This window comes from Ambystoma mexicanum, chromosome 2p, assembly GCF_040938575.1.
Source record: "Ambystoma mexicanum isolate Mex_15411 chromosome 2p, UKY_AmexF1_1, whole genome shotgun sequence".
In the NCBI taxonomy this organism is placed as follows: Eukaryota; Metazoa; Chordata; class Amphibia; order Caudata; family Ambystomatidae; genus Ambystoma; species Ambystoma mexicanum.
The window spans coordinates 1165875462-1165891303 of NC_090923.1; the positions used below are offsets into that span (position 1 = coordinate 1165875462).

The following is a 15842-nucleotide window of genomic DNA, read 5'->3' on the forward strand; positions in this document are numbered from 1 at the left end:
TTCTGGAGACGTGTCAAGGCCACTAGCAGATTGGAGGGAGTTGCAAAGGTCTTCAATTCTAGATTTGTGATCAATGAGTTCCGCAGGCACATTTTAAGTGCCAAACTGCACCCCAAATGGAGGAATCTAAGAGGCCAATTCCTCCTCAGAGGACATACTTATTCTTTTTGGAATTGGTTTGAAAATCTTCTGAATTGGCACAGGTTTTCGATGGGATCGAAGTTTCCATCGACAGTGTCCAAGAAGTCTGCGAAAAAGGGTAGATTTACTCAGAATCTTCCTCTGTTTTGACGTTGAGATGCTAAGACGCTTGATGGCGTCCACAGTCTAATCTCTCGACGCTTTGTGCTTCTTCAAGGGTATCCAAGACTGACTGTTCTCGCATCGATACCTTCAACGTCTTTTCATTGGGTCGAGTATTCGAAGTAAAGCCGGCTTCATGCTCGGCCTCGAAGTAGCCTTCGACCTCGAGTCATCCGATGGAGTGAACCGGGCATGGCTCTTCCGCGATTCCTTCGAGGGGGGCGGGCCACATTCTCAAAGATTCACATCATTTCCACTCTAAAGGCATACCATTTACGTGGGGAATCTGACTTTGTTGGACACCAGATTACCTCCGGTGAGGAATTGGAAGAAGGAGACTTCTGGTGTCTCTTCTTCGCCTTCTTCAATTAAGACAACAAAGACTGCCTCGATCGACCAGGACCTCTTCGATCGTTTACGTCAGGTAGAGTCTATAGACTCTCCGGACTTCCTTCCCTTCCTCAAACAATTTGAAGCCTCCCTTCCTACCGCCATTTTACCTCTGCATTCCCGCAGAGCTTTTTCTGTCATCAGTCATCAGTACAGTCATCCACAGTCATCAGTACAGTGTCCAGAACCCTGACCACAGGCAGATGCGGTGCAGATCCATTATAGACATCTTTAACCCACAGTTGTAGCACTTCTTAAACCCAGACTTTGGGGGTCGAAAGGGTAAGAAATACAAAGATTTTATTTTTCCAAAGCAGCAACGCTGGCGAGATTTGAATATCAAAGATGAGGAATACATGGGAGGACAATCCATTCGAACAAGAATTACAGGTAAGTAGCTGGTTCCTTCTCCAGCAAGGGGTCTTGCAATCACATAGGATTAACAGCAATACATACACAACCACGGGACGTGGGAAGGCTCAACAGACACAATTAAGCATACCAGTTAGGCAAGATTGTATGCAGTACCCTGTGGGAGACTGCACCAGCCATGTCTTCCTGGCAATGGTTAACCAAACCCTTGGTATAAGCATGTACTACACAAGTTGGTAGAGTGACTGAGCAGCCAGGCTCATCTATAGAGGGGCCAATGCGATCTGTAGGGTTATTGCACAGATTCAGTGACAAGCATCCAAATAAACTTACAATCAATTAAAGGCATGGTCTAGTAAAACATTTTATTTAAAAAATAGATAGGCAACATAAAAAAAAAAACTAGCATTCTCTTTTTTAAAACTTCCCATGTAAAATTTTGAGCTATTCAAGCTCAAAATTCGCAAAAGCAAGCACATGGGCGCATCCATTTTGTGAAATGGATGCCCTCCTGTGCTGGCTTTTGCGGCACTAATGAAGGAAAAGCCAGCCAGCTGTAGTAAACAAAAGCTACCGCTGGGTGGCTTTCCCTTCATTAGTGCTGTACGCGGAGGACGGGGACCGGAGAAGGAAAGCTGCAGCTGAACCTCGGTAAGTGCTATTTATTTTTTTTTTAAAAAATAAGCACTAGCAGCGGTTTTTTTTTCTACGTTTTCCGGGCTGGAGGAGCCCGGAAAACTTAGAAATAAAACCGCAGCTTTAAAAACGTATTTATGTTTGCGGTCGCTTTTGAAGCGACCGCAAACAAATACAACGTTATTGTGTTGGAAAACGCTGCGGTTTTTCTTTCCAGGTTTCTCAGGCTCCTCCGGCTCGGAGGAGCCTGAAAAACTCGGAAAGAAAAACTGCAGCGTTTTCCAACACAACCGCGTTGTGTTTCTGCCTGCTGCGGCTATCACTTTGGGTCTCCGGTGCTCCCAGGGGAGCACCGGAGACCCAAAGTGAAAGCCGCAGCAGGCAGAAACAACGCGGTTGTGTTTACATGCCGCGTAGTGTTTCTGCCTACAGCTGATTTCCCATTTGGGGCTCTCGGGCTCCCCGTGGGGAGCCCGAGAGCCCCAAATGGGAAAGCAGATTCAGGCAGAAACACAACGCGGTTGTGTTGGAAAACGCTGCGGTTTTTCTTTCCGAGTTTTTCAGGCTCCTCCGAGCCGGAGGAGCCTGAGAAACCTGGAAAGAAAAACCGCAGCGTTTTCCAACACAATAACGTTGTATTTATGTTTGCGGTCGCTTCAAAAGTGACCGCAAACAAATACGTTTTTAAAGCTGCTCCTCCAGCCCAGAAAACTTAGACAGAAAAACGTAGCTAGTGCTCTGTTCTGGTGTTCCTCTATCTGGCAATCTGTTCCTGCAGCAGCGGAAGTATAGCCAGCTCCGAGAGGATGTCCGGACAAGTTAGTTTTGGGGTTGATTGGTCCCACCAACCTAAGCGGAAAAGTAGTCTGTTGCAGGGCTTCTCTAGTTGAGGCAAATTCGAAGCTTCAGCAATGCAGCAGGGCTTCACCGGGCAAACCAACGTCCAGGAGTTGCAGCAAGCGTCTCTTCCAAGTTCTTCTTCGGATTCCTTCATCCAGTGGGCGACTGCCTTCCAAGCAAAAATCCTCACCTTTTATGCAGGTTTCTCCCAGTCATTCGCAGCCTAGCTGTCAATCACACAGCAGGGTGGCTGTCCTCCAAGGACAGCCAGACGGCCAATCACCTTTGGGTGCATTCCTGTAACCAAGGGGATGCAGCACAGGGAGTTTTGGGAACCTCCCTCATTTCCTGCCTCTGCCAGACACGTTGGAGCCAAAAGGCAGGCTTCACCAGTGAATCCCACCAAAGAAACAAACCAAGGGACCAAACCTGATTTGGCATGCAGAGTAATTCTCAAGAAGGATCTTTCCAAAAAGAAATTATGAAAAAAGACCAGGGCCATTTTGAGAAAATGGGCACCCATGGGTGCTTTACTACAGCCGCAATTGCGCCTGCGGAAGAACACACAATGGTAGGAAAAAGTAAACCACTGCCACCAGCCATTAATTGTAGAAAGGGTAACAAAAATGTTACATGAGAAACTAGACAAAGGGGGTGCTAAGTAAGCCCTCCAGAACCCTATTCACCAAGAGAAGGTATTCAAACCTTCGCAAAATCTAAGACTTCTCTGTGCCACTGCACTGAAGGTGTTTGTCACAATGTAAAGATGATGCCTATGGCGTTCGTCAGACTCCAAAGTAAACAAAAACACAGAAAACATAGAATTAGAAGTACAAAGTCCCACAGTTCAGCAAAAAGAGCTGGGGGTCTCTAAGGTGGGAGAAATCAAACACTAAAATGAAAATTCTCCCCAACAGTACCCCCAGAACACATTGACCTCAAGAAAACAGGTTGCGAAGCACCACTTGTCCAACACAAGACTCCTCCCTGGAATCCCTGCCGACAGCAGAATCTGGGCGCAGAACCATAGAAGCCACAGGCGGAAGAGGCCGTTTAATCTCATTGTGGCGTTTCGACAAAATGTCAGAAGAAACATCTCTTGGCAACAGATCTCTCAGACCCTGAGACATCAAGATTGGTGCACAAGTCCAAAGATCGTAGGGTGAGCAGGATGAAACGGTTGTGCAGTCCCCGGGACCAGCTTTGTGTGGAAGAAGGCCAACACCACCCTCCGTAGAGTGTGAGCTGATGTCTCCAAAGACCTCTTCCTCCTCCAACAGTACAGCAGGAGGAGAGACGGGATGGAGCCATGACGCTGGGAGGCCCAAAGGGGGTGGCAGGTACCCGAGGTGCCCTTGAGGGCATTGGTAGTAAAGAGATCTGGACGTAGCTGCCTCTCTGCTGAAGCCTCTTAGAAAGATGCCTAGCAAAGACGCACCGCGAGATGGTCGTGCGGGTGAACAAACCCAGCAGGGACTGACAGAGGCCTTAGTGGAAATGCTACCCTTGAGATAGCAGTCATGACCATAGAGATGGTGCCTGCAGTCATCGACTAGCCCATCAACGTGACAAAAACCAGAACAGCCAGCCTGTCAACGTAATCTTCAAAGATTTCTACAACGGTCTTGGTGTCGAAGAGGAAGCCTTCAGGGTTGTCAACAATCACACTGCTGACGATTAACAATGTTTTGCCGATCCAGACAGATTTGCTGCGCTTGTCGACGAGAAAGTCGGAACGCTAGACGACTTAGCATTTTTAGGCACCTTCAATTTGGAAGTACGAAGGAATTTGGAAGATGGAGTACGAGCTTTGGGCCTGCTTTTGGGACGGCTAGCCCTTGGAGAGGCAGTACTGCGCACAGATGCAGACTCAGAGGCCTTACCTTCCCCTCCTGCCATGCGGTCAATCTCCGATGGGGATCTTTATTCATCTTGGTGGAGAAATAAGAGCAGATGGGACATCCTTCCATATTGTGGCCCGAGTGCAGGTAGTAAATTCACTTCTGGTGGCGGTTCTGGATGAAGACATTCTTCTGAGCACATCTGGAACAGGCCTTGAAGAGGCTCTTCTCGGCCTCTGACCAGCCTCAGACATGGAGTGTGAACTAGGCCCTACACCAGTCTGGCCTCACACGATGCAACGATCTGACGGACAGTGGGATCAAGACCAACAACGGATCCCTGCTGCCGGCCAGTCACAACGGTGACTTGTGACATTTTGAAGAAAAATAAAAAAATGTAAAAAAGGATAAATACTGGAGAAAGTGGAGGAGCTTAACTAGAGTACTCCGAACACGAAAATGTGCGGTAAAAATCTGAAGATGGCCACGAGGTGTGGAGCTAAGGAGGACTAGTGTCATTGGTTGGGGAAGTATGACACAAAGGGACAGCAATAGGCTACACAAGCCACAACAGTTTTTAGCTCAACAATAAACAGCTTTATTTTACTGAGGATTCTCAGTCAGACGGGGAAAATTCATAGCATGTGAATCCATGCAGGCAAACCAATTGTGTTCTTATTGCAGGAGACTGTTCGAGAGGCCTACCAGCAGCAGGTTAACCAATTCTCCTGTAATGTCTTTGCACTGTTTGTAACAACTCGTGCCTCTACCAGTATTTAGCTTAGCTGTCTTTCGGGTCTCAAATAAAATAATTTAAATTAGGACAGGTTTCCAAAGATGTATCCCTAAATGTGGGCTTCACTAGTAGCAGACAGCATTTTAGGTGGAAAATATGGACATTTTCTACCTTCCAAATTATTACAGGATATTAAATTGCACTGATCGCCACTTAAGTCATCCACTAGGATCCTACATTCTATAAAGAGCCAACCAGTTACCATATACATATCTATATATTTCCCCCTCTCCATCCGTTACTGCTTACCCTTAATGTCCCAGGCAATGTTTCAAGAGTCGACTTGTGCACACCTGAAGTCCACACAACTAACACTATTGTAGTACAACTATTTACTAGTACTATCTTTGAGTACTAGTAAAGTGCCCTGATGGAACACTCCTGTATTGCTGCTACACCAAAGAATTGACATTCACAATTTGCACTCTTCTGAGCTACCAGAGCTAGGTTAACACAAATCACAAGCATCCCACCCAATTTATCAGTGTTCTTAATCCCAACAATTGCAATTAGTCTAAAAGTGTTTCACTCTTTTCAGACAAATGTCTGCATACAATCAGCAGGACACAACATGCGACCCCAGACAGGCTGAGGAGCAAGGAGTTCACTATGGTAGTGTGTTGGTGCATTCTGTTCTTGGAGACATTTGAATTTGAAAGAAGAATGTGGGAAGAAGGTATCCATTAGGCAGTGCAGAATGCGATGGCGACAGGTGTTAAAATCAGTTGCTGTTGCATAAAACAGACCCACCTCTTCCTTCATCTCGCAAATGAGCGCCTGGGGAAAAACTAGAGTAGTTCCTTATACTGATCTTGTTGCCTTACAGACAAGTCCTACCACCATGTCAAGAAAATACAATTACTTCAAAATAAGGCCGAACCAAAAGGACCAAACAAGATTTGGCTGTGGGTGGTTGAGGTCTCAAAGAAAGCTTCAAAATGTACCCTGCAAGAAATGTTTTGACCAGAAATAATTATTTTTACATCTCCTTTTATAAAGGAGAATTATTAAGTTTCTGTTTTGAAGATACAATACTTCAAAACCTATTTGAAGGAACAAAAGCAAAGTGTACTGGATAGTTATCAAAGCAGAGCCACATTATCAAATTAGCGTTCTTGCCCTTTTCTTGTGTTGATCATTTTGACAGAATCATGCCTTGCCAATTGAAGAAGCAAACAGTCCGTGCTCTCAGACAACAAATGAAAATAAAGCAAACCGTTGATGTCAAAAGCACAGTTTTCTGGGGTGGGAGTCATGTTCATCCACTCCGATTGGGGCAAGTGGGACAAACATTAAACAGCATCAACATTTCTAATCTTTTAAAATACTCTATGCATTTTTATGTACAGAAGAATCCACCCCTGAACAGAAATATTCTAATCCAGGCCCTCTAGCAGAGCCATTGCTTGAGAAAGCAATCTTTAAAGCAGGGGTTTGCAATCTTCGGCTCTTCAGATGTTTTGTACTACAACTCTGATCCTTTAACACAGACCATACAGGCTTGATCCTATGCCGTCTAAAAGATCTTGAGTAAAAGGCTGCAGAGCTATGCTTTAAAGTTACATGAAGTTGTAGCATGTGTTTTCTGATAAAATAATTTAAAGTAAAACAAGCAAGAAGTGTCACATCTGTGTTAAACACAGTATGCAATAGTTTGGCAAACCGGGTTCAAAAAGGTGGTCTTTAAGTGTTTACAAGCGTGCTCCCTTCTAAAGGGACATCAATACATGTTTGAGGTCTGTACGAATGCAAATGTCTTGGTACTCACCATCAACTGCTTGTCTGTAATTTGAAGGACGTCGACAAGCTCCTCTATCAGACCATTGTACAGTATGCTGTTGGCAGACTCCTGAAGGGCGTTGGAGTATACTGAAAAGGAAAGAGAATATTCAAGCAGAACTTAAAAAGCTCAAGCATTATAATGTTGCGCAAATCACAAACTATAGAGAGGGAAAAATTCGCAAATCCCAAACTATAGAGAAGAAAAATTACTTGTGATCTTTGCTCACCATTGTGGGTGTCTTAATTAAAATCCACAGAATACCTTTTCGCACAAATTCAAATAAAAATGTACTTAATGGGCAATTTAGGTACTGAAGCCTTTTCCTAGACTCCGTTAGGGATTAACACAAATTTTATAGGGTGCCTTTGTAAAATGCAGACTCTGCAAGGTGTATGTATGGGTCGATAAGCCATCAAATCTATAATCTCAAGGAGGTACTGATGAGGAAAAGGTGGCACATAGCATAATAACAAGGGAATGCCCAAACCATATAATACATAAGTCAGCATTCCTATTTTGTGGATTCTTTGATCATCAAGGCTCTTCACCCGTTTGCACCCTGTTCCCTCACCCCCCCCTCCCCCCCGACCCATTGTTTTTTTTCTCCAATTTTCTTTTTAAACATTGACTTTCGTTGGCCAGAGGAACTTCTCATTAAAACCCCCTGCCATTACAACTTGTTTTGGTCTGCCCAAACACCAGTTTTAGGGAGTAGGCTGGTGGCAGCTAAACTTTAGTTTTGGGTTCCCAAAAGTTGCAAGCCATTTTCCATCATTGTTACACAAAATAACATTTTTGATAGCCATTGGATACCAATGTTTTTTGTTTTTTTAAATCCTGCTCTGCCATTTTGGGTTTTAAGGGTTCCTTTGTTCAGTATAACCACAGGGTGTCTTAAAATAGCCACTCTGACCACAAAGGATCTTTGTGAATCCACAATGGCAGGCTAAATATTCGTCCAAACTGTTTTATACCAGTAGAGGTGCCTGGACGCTATACCTGTGTGGTGGCTCCTATCGTGGCAGCTTTGGGTAAGAGGCAGTGTCAGTGACCACTCAGATGTCATGTGACTTTGGCCCCAGCACTCTTTAGTGACTGGGTGGCCAACATTTGGCTTTGTTCAAAGGTATTTCGGCTTTGTCCTGCACCCCTGCTGTGCTCTTGTTGCTTTGCTTCTGGAACTTGCTGGAGGCAGCAGTTCTGACCTGCTGAAGGAGATTTTCAGCATTTACTGCAGTATTTAAAACCCTCCACTTGGCAAAACTTCAATGCAGTGGCTTGGGCATACCTGGTTTGGATTTGTGTGCATCTGGAGGTTGAATCCAGGACTCCTAAAGACTTATTGACTTCCCACATATGCTGGTTTAAGCCCTCCTTGGTTGAACAGTTTTCTTGGCCGTTTACTACTGCATCCTGCAGTTTCCACCAGAATCTTCTGCTTGGCTTTGTCGCTGCGGGTGACCTGAGGGTTGAGAGACTTCACCATCCGGCCAATCTAGGTGCTACAGGCTGTTCCCATGCTAGGATTGGTTGCTGCTGTGTTGCCCTCATTCTGTCCACCAAGCTATAGGGAGCCATCTCCACAGGTCCCCACATCTTTCTGGAGTCTTCCTGGTCAAGTAATCCACTTCAGCCTTTTAGGTTGACGTTGGAAACCCGTCTTTTTCCCTTGGAAGCCTGGATTGTTGCAGGCTCAGGGTGCAAGCCCCTGGGTACTGAATCCAGGAAACCTCATTTTACTGACCGGATGTTGTGCTGCTGGAGCCATTTTCGCATTAACTACTTCGTAGTTGGGTGGGCTAGTATTTGTGATACTACCTCTCAGTGGTCAAGATTCTTTGGCAAATTGTCCAACACATTACCCATAGATGTCTACTGGGAGGTGGGGTATCCACCTGCTCTGCTGCTTCCTTCTCTGGAGCTTGTCTGTCCAACCACCTTTGGAACACTTTTAGGGGTCTCCTGTGGCCATCGCATGGGTAGTTCGCAGCAAAATGCGCACTTGGTCGGGTAGAACTAATCAACCTCCACTTAAGCAAATGGCCCATTGTCTTTCCTCCAAATATTTCTTATAGAACTTCGAACCTACACTGGAATTCTAAAATTGACTGGGGAACTCGCATGCCCCAGACATTTTTATTGGATACACAAGGGGTTTAGAAATAGATGTGAGGGAGGTATGCTCTGCATTTCTCCAAATGCAACGGATTTTTAAAAAACTGTAGCTAATCTTAGCGACAATACATATTTTTTCTGAAATGTATTGCTACAGTAACCGTTTCCAAAATGCTCTATTAATTCTTGGAAGTCTTTGGTTTGAAACTGTTCCTTACTCTATGGCGCTGATGTATTGTGTGCATTTGCATTAACTGATTTTTTAGGGGGCACAGATAAATGTGGATTATTGCTGTAGACCCAATGGATGTCGACTAAATCTACATCTTATCTCCCATACAGCTTTATGTGTTAGGTGTCGACCCACACGACTATGGACTTCGACATACATGGGGTGGGCGTCTCTAGGACACTTAAATTGTGCAGGCCCATTGGGGCTCTATTGATATGAGTGGAGAAAATGTTGCATAAAGATTGTGTTTAGGCGTCATATGTGGGCTTCACATTTTTTCCTTTTTTAAAAATGGTCCTGGACTTTTGCCAATTTTCGGGAAGTAAACAATGGAGTTATTTAAGTATTGTCTAGGTATTTTAATTTGCTAATCTGTTTAAAAACTTTTGCCATCCATGGTCACTTGTTGCAAGACTGGATCGAAAAGGATCCATGCAGTGGGGATGTTAACCTGCTCATTTCAATTGCTGCCTGAGGCGAGAACTGTTGATGTGGTTATAGGAATGTTTAATCTCCCCAGTGAGTGGGCTGAGGAATAGGTCTAAAGACTTATCAGTTAGTTTTTCCCCATTGTGATTTAGGATGGTTTTTCTATTTTGTCTGGATGACATTCCTATGAAGATGGTGTAAAACAAAATAAGTTCAGCAAATCAGTGGCGATTCACCTTTTTGAATGATCTTTAAAGAACATTTGCACTTGGTAAAAATCAACAGCAACATAAAAGACAGTACAAAAGCCGAACACTTTATTTCACTTTAAACTTAGTGGCAAAGGCTGCACACCGAGCAGGAATGCATTGTTAGCAAGGCAACACATTCTGCATCTCTCTTAGTCTACAATACTCAGCCAAGTACCTTTAAAAGTCACTTTTATGGTGTTATAAAGTTAGTAACACTTCCCTACATGGATCAAAAAGACAAATTCAAAGGGCAGAGCCATGGTTCTAGGATGCAGCCTGTTAAGTACTTGTCTGCACCTGTGTGTGGGGGGAGGGGGGACAGAAGCAACCAACCCCAGGGGACGGCAGAAGAGATCTCCTTGAAGAGCCGCAGCTACAGACCCAGATAACCAGAACAATGCCAATTGCAAAACCACAGAGGGGGCAAAATGCAATGCCCCAAGAGACCCCTAGAGGAGAATAGGAATATGCCAGAACCGCAAAACCTGAGGTGCAGTCCTTGGAGGGTGCAGATGATCAAGTACTTGTGGCACAAGTACCTGAAGGTTTGTTTTGAAGATTGCACAAGAACCAGATTAATACAGAACTTCTTACAGGGCTGGGACAAGGATCTGGTAGAGGGACTTGAATCACAGAACAGCAATGGCCCACACTTAGGACAGATATTCCGAGCTACCACTGTGTGGGGGTTTCAGAGAGGATTATTTATTGGTCACAAAGTCTTTTCACACTTGGGCATACCAAACTCCATGGGTAGCACCGGCTGAGCACAGTCAGACTTACGAGATCCAGGGTTTGGTACAATCAACACAGCAAAAAAAATGCACTCTTTAGGCCAAGAACACATGCAGGTCAACCCCAAGAACACCATTTAATACACATATCCATATATACATAAGGTAGCCGCAAAAGGGGACTACACAACACTTCACACTAATAAAAGGTTATCAACATCTAAGCCGAGCAATAGTGGAGAGGAGAGAAAGTAATCGGACAATAGAAAACAACCGGTCTGCTCATTATAAAAACATTGTTTAATGAGCAGTCCTTCCGTCACCAGGTAAGTTTGTTCGTGTTCTTAAAGTGCAGTCCACAGTTAAGGAATGGGTTTAGGAAGTCACCCTGAACAAACCAACAGGTAAGTAGTTTTCAAAATAAAAGCACCAATGTTACAAATGGGTTTCAAAAATGCGGGGTACACCTAGGGGAGAATCCTAGACCAGAACTCCATTCCCCCCACCCCCACCCTCATCAGAAGGTAAGTGATGTTTAGGGAGTGGACATTGTACTCGGCGAGGGAGGCAAAGAATGTAATGTCCACTGTGCTCCCCCCGCTCCCTTGCTTAGATTCTGGAATTCATCACCCCCAGACAAAATAGAATCTCAGGGGGCAGTCCCCTACACCATTGTAGCTGTTGCAGAAGGTTCAGCATGGGGTTGCAAAGGCCATAGCAGAAATATGTGTTTGGTTTGGGCTAGGCAGTGGTTCCGTGATGGTATACCCAAACCTTGGACGGTTTCTCCTGTGATGGAGGCACCCCCCTCGCCCCTGGACAGACTGCACTGGCAGCCTGTATGAACTGACCAGATGCTAAAAAAGTGTGTTGAAAATGGGAGTGAGGCTAAGAAGTCCTTGTCCACCTTAAAAGCAGACAGAAAACCAAAACAATCCAATATGCTGAAAGTTCCATTGCAGTAAATACATTTGAAGACAAAAATAAATTTCAAACAGACTAAAGAATACAAGATTACAACATCGTAGCAGGGAACCCCACCAGACAGGAGCAGAAACAAAAATGAAAAAGTAATTCAGAAGACTTGGGAAATAGATCAAATGGATCGGTGAAGCTCAGGGTTGGGGGTTGGGGTTGTTTGAGGCACACATGGTCAGCCAGTCAACAAAAACATCGGTACCATGACTAGGCTACAGTTGGGGCACAAGACAGCACAAGACGGTGGTGAACCAACATTTCTGGGCAAGAGATTGCCTCTACCTTGAGGTGCATGGTCCAATAGGATTGGACAGAACAGCAACTCCAACAGCACCAAACCATCCCTGCATTGGACAGCCCATCCAGCGAGCAAGGTGAACTCGGAAGATGGATGTTGAACAGCAAAGGTAGGAAATCCAACTAAGAGATACCACAACTAAGAAAGGACAAACCTGGACTTCAATAATCAGCTGCCCATGTTTGTGGCAAATCCTCCAGAAATTCAGGTAATCTCCCCTAGGAATGGCACATTCGCTCATGGGCTGGCTTAAGCCAGCAATCTGTTAGAGAAGCAGAGAACCCCACCAGACAGTAGCAGAAACAAAAATGAAAAAGTCATTCAGAAGACTTGGGAAATAGATCAAATGGATCGGTGAAGCTCAGGGTTGGGGGTTGGGTAGGATAGTGAGGGAGTAGGATAGTGAGAGGAGTGGTGTTCTATTGGCAGCTTCAGCTCGGTATACACCAGATACTGAGCTTTGGTGCAGGTATTGGATCGGTGTCAGTCCGCGTGTGCTGTTGCTCCGGCTTATGTGGTGTTGCAGTGTTGTGAAGTGCGGCCGGCTTGTGGTGCAAGAGATGGTTGTGTGAGTTTGAGTGAGATAAGTATGCAGAGTTTGAGGTTATATTGGTTACTGGGTTACCTGACCTTTAGCATGCTAACATTCACAGATTTTGCCGAGTGTGGCACTTGTTGGCCTTCACATTTATCTAGAAGCGGCGCAGGCCTATGTTCAGAGTTCTATCTAGGAGTGGGCATGGTAACATTCACAATCTTACCTAGGAGCGGCGCAGGCTGGTGTTCACAGTTCTAAGTGTGGCACATGCTAACCTTCAAGTTTCATCTGGGCGCGGGCATGCTATCCTTCAATCAAAACTAGATGCGACGCAGGCTAATGTTCACAATTCTAAGTGTGGACATGCCAATATTCACAATTCCATCTAGATGCGACGCAGGCTAATGTTCACAATTCTAAGTGTGGACATGCTAATATTCACAAACACACCACTCATGATTTTACACACAATACTGATGTACGTGTTGCTACCTAGGTTCCGAGTGATTGCAGACTGCCCCCCCGACAGGGCGTGTTAAAGCTGGCAACTGAAGATGCATGCTCCCCAATTTATTGGGTTGGGGCACAAGGATCAAAGTGTCCCGAGCGCTAAGAGGCCAACCTTTCTTGCCATCTTATACCCCACCTCCCCCATGGCTTCAGATCTTACAAATTAGGCAAAGCTATATGGTATGAGAATCCAAAAATCAAACTATACAAAGAGCATGATCATACTCTGTCCACCTGCACGCCAGAGTGGGCGAAGTGCGCCGAGAAGGAGAGCATGTAGTTTAAAGTACATGCCAGGGGGTTCGATTTTCTTGGAGTCTGCCCAGTGGCAGAGCCTGGTCCATTTACTTTTATACTGGGCCCTGGTAGCCTGGCTCCTTGCGCCCTGTACGATTTCCAGATTAGCCTGAGAGAGGCTGAGGTGCCTAAGCGTTACCTGCGCAGGAACCACGCTGTGAGGGCTAGTTCCTGTGGAACAGGGTGGATGTCCCTGCTCCCCTGCTGCACCAGAATATGTGCTGGTCCCGTCGGAAGGTGAATGGGTGCCATCGGAGAGGTTGAGCAGCTCCAAGAACCAGGGTCTGCCCGGCCACCTTGGAGCTATTAGAAAGAGGTTGAGCTGGCGAGACTCCTTGATCTTGCAAATCACTCTGAATCAGCAGAGTGGGCGGGAAGGCGTATGCTGTCATGCCGTTCCACTGAATCCGAAATGCGTCGCCCAGAGAGCCAGGGCCCTGTCAGGATGTGAACTGGGGCACTTCTTGTTGTGCCAGGTGGCAAAGAGATCCACCGACCCAATCTATTGAAGATCTCCTGAATAACGAGGTTGTTTAGCTGCTACTCTTAATTGTCCACTCCCAACCTGCTGAGCCTGTCCGCCTCCAGGTTGGATTCCCCCGGAAGGTGGACTGCTGTGAGAGGTTTTCCAGGGCCCACTCCCACATGCCGATTGCCAGTCTACACAGTGGCGGGGATCTGGTGCCTTCCTGCTTGTTGACATAGCACATGCTGGTAGAGTGTCTGGATGAGGACAACCTTGACACAGAGGTGGAAAATGCTGATGGCGTTCAGCTCCAACCAATTGATGAGGTACTCCTGCTTTTGTCGAGTCCAGGTGCCGTGGCCTGAGAGATCGTCCAGGGTGGCTCCCCAGACAGAGCGAGGAGTCCGTGGTGATGGTGACCTGTGGGGGAGGAGGTGGGCGGAAGGTTTTGCCTGTCCGTATGTTGCAGTCCATGGACCTCCATGTGAGGTCCTCCAGGTGGAGAGATGGAGGAATGTTGACCATCTCGGATTGAGCGCACTGCTCCTGGTTGCATGAGGCTGCAAAATGCAGCTGAATCCTCATCCGCAGTCTCGAGTGTGGGACGGCTAGTAGGCCTGCAGCCAAGAGACCCAGGAGATGCTGGTAACACCATGCCAAGGTCACTTCTCTGCTGAGGAAGTGGGTGGTGGCCACGCTCTTGTCCTCCGACGGAAACACCTTCTCGGAGCACGTGTCCCAGATGAGGCTCAAGAATGTCAGTCTCTGCGTGGGCTGCAGCTGCGACTACTTGCGATTGAGCAAAAAGGCCAGATCGTGCAGTCTGTTCATAGGGGCACGGGAAGAGTGGTGAACCGCTTCCGGAGATGTAGCCCTGACGAGCCAGTCGTCAAGGTATGGGTAGGTGGAGGACTTGTGCTGTGAGGAGGGCAGCCACATTATTCATGAGTCTGGTAAAGACCCTGGGGGTCGAGTTGAGGCCAAAAGGAACTACCTTGTATTGAAAATGGTAGCCCATGATCCTGAACTGTAGGAAAGAACGATGGGGCTGCCAAATTGGGACGTGTAGGTATGCGTCCTTCAGATCCAGGGAGCCCATCCAGTCTCCCCTGCACAATGTCTCTGCTAAGCTGGAGTAACCATCTTGAATTTTTTTTTGAGAGGTTGAGGGTTTAAAGGTCCAGCACAACTCTCAGGCCCAGCCTGGTTCTTTCTGTGAATGGCGGAAATCTTCGAGTAAAAGCCCAAGACTTCCTCCACAGCCTAGCTCTCTACGAGCTACTGAACCTGCGCCAGAAGAGTTGCTGTCCCAACTTGACGGAGTGGAGGAAGGAAGGAAGGAGAGGCTGGGATGGGTAGACTGTACCCCGTGGATACTACGGAGAGGATCCAAGGGTCCACGAAATTCTGGCACCAGAAATGTGCATGGAGAGCAAGCGTACCCCCCAGTGAATACATGTAGATCCGGAGGGGGCGTGTCATGCCTTCTTTCCCTCGGAGGCTGTCACGGAAAAGGGGGGACTGGAAATAGCCCTTACTCCCCCCACAGCCCCTTTTGGTTTCTTGCACCAATTTGGAGTCAGTGAAGGGTCCGGCTACCTGGATCTCCTCCCTGGATCTCCTCCCTGGAAGCCACAGAACCCTCCGTATGTACGCCCCTTGTCGGAGCGCTGCTGTGACTGGGTGTACAATTTGGGTGTGATCTTTGTCAAGATGGATAAAGACTTGCAGTTTGTGAGTTGTTTCTTTTTGTCCAGCGCCTCGTCTGTGGTGGAGATGAAGAGGTCGAACACCCCCTCCTGATCCCCCCCACACCCCTCAAACGGCAGGTCTGATATATGTTCCCGGGTTGAATTTTGTAGCAGAGCCAGGCTGTCCTCAGGTCTGTGGCGATACAGATGGCACGGCCAGAGGTGTCACTATGGGCCACGGTGGATTCCATGAGGTCCTGCACCACCAGCTTGGCCTCCGCCAGTCCCGCCTTGAAACGTGATTGGCTCTGCGCAGGTAGTTCCAGGAGGAAGTCTGCAATT

General features: G+C 46.6%; 1 protein-coding gene across 5 annotated transcripts in view; it reads right to left on the minus strand.

Moving 5' to 3' along the window:
* The window catches only part of HUWE1 (HECT, UBA and WWE domain containing E3 ubiquitin protein ligase 1), a 2445223-nt gene that overhangs the window by 2128761 nt on the left and 300620 nt on the right, over positions 1-15842 (minus strand). For all 5 annotated transcript variants that reach the window (XM_069645305.1, XM_069645304.1, XM_069645303.1 and 2 more), the window contains exon 11: positions 6947-7047. In XM_069645305.1, the coding sequence (XP_069501406.1) occupies positions 6947-7047 (101 nt within the window). The remainder of the gene's footprint in view (positions 1-6946; positions 7048-15842) is intronic.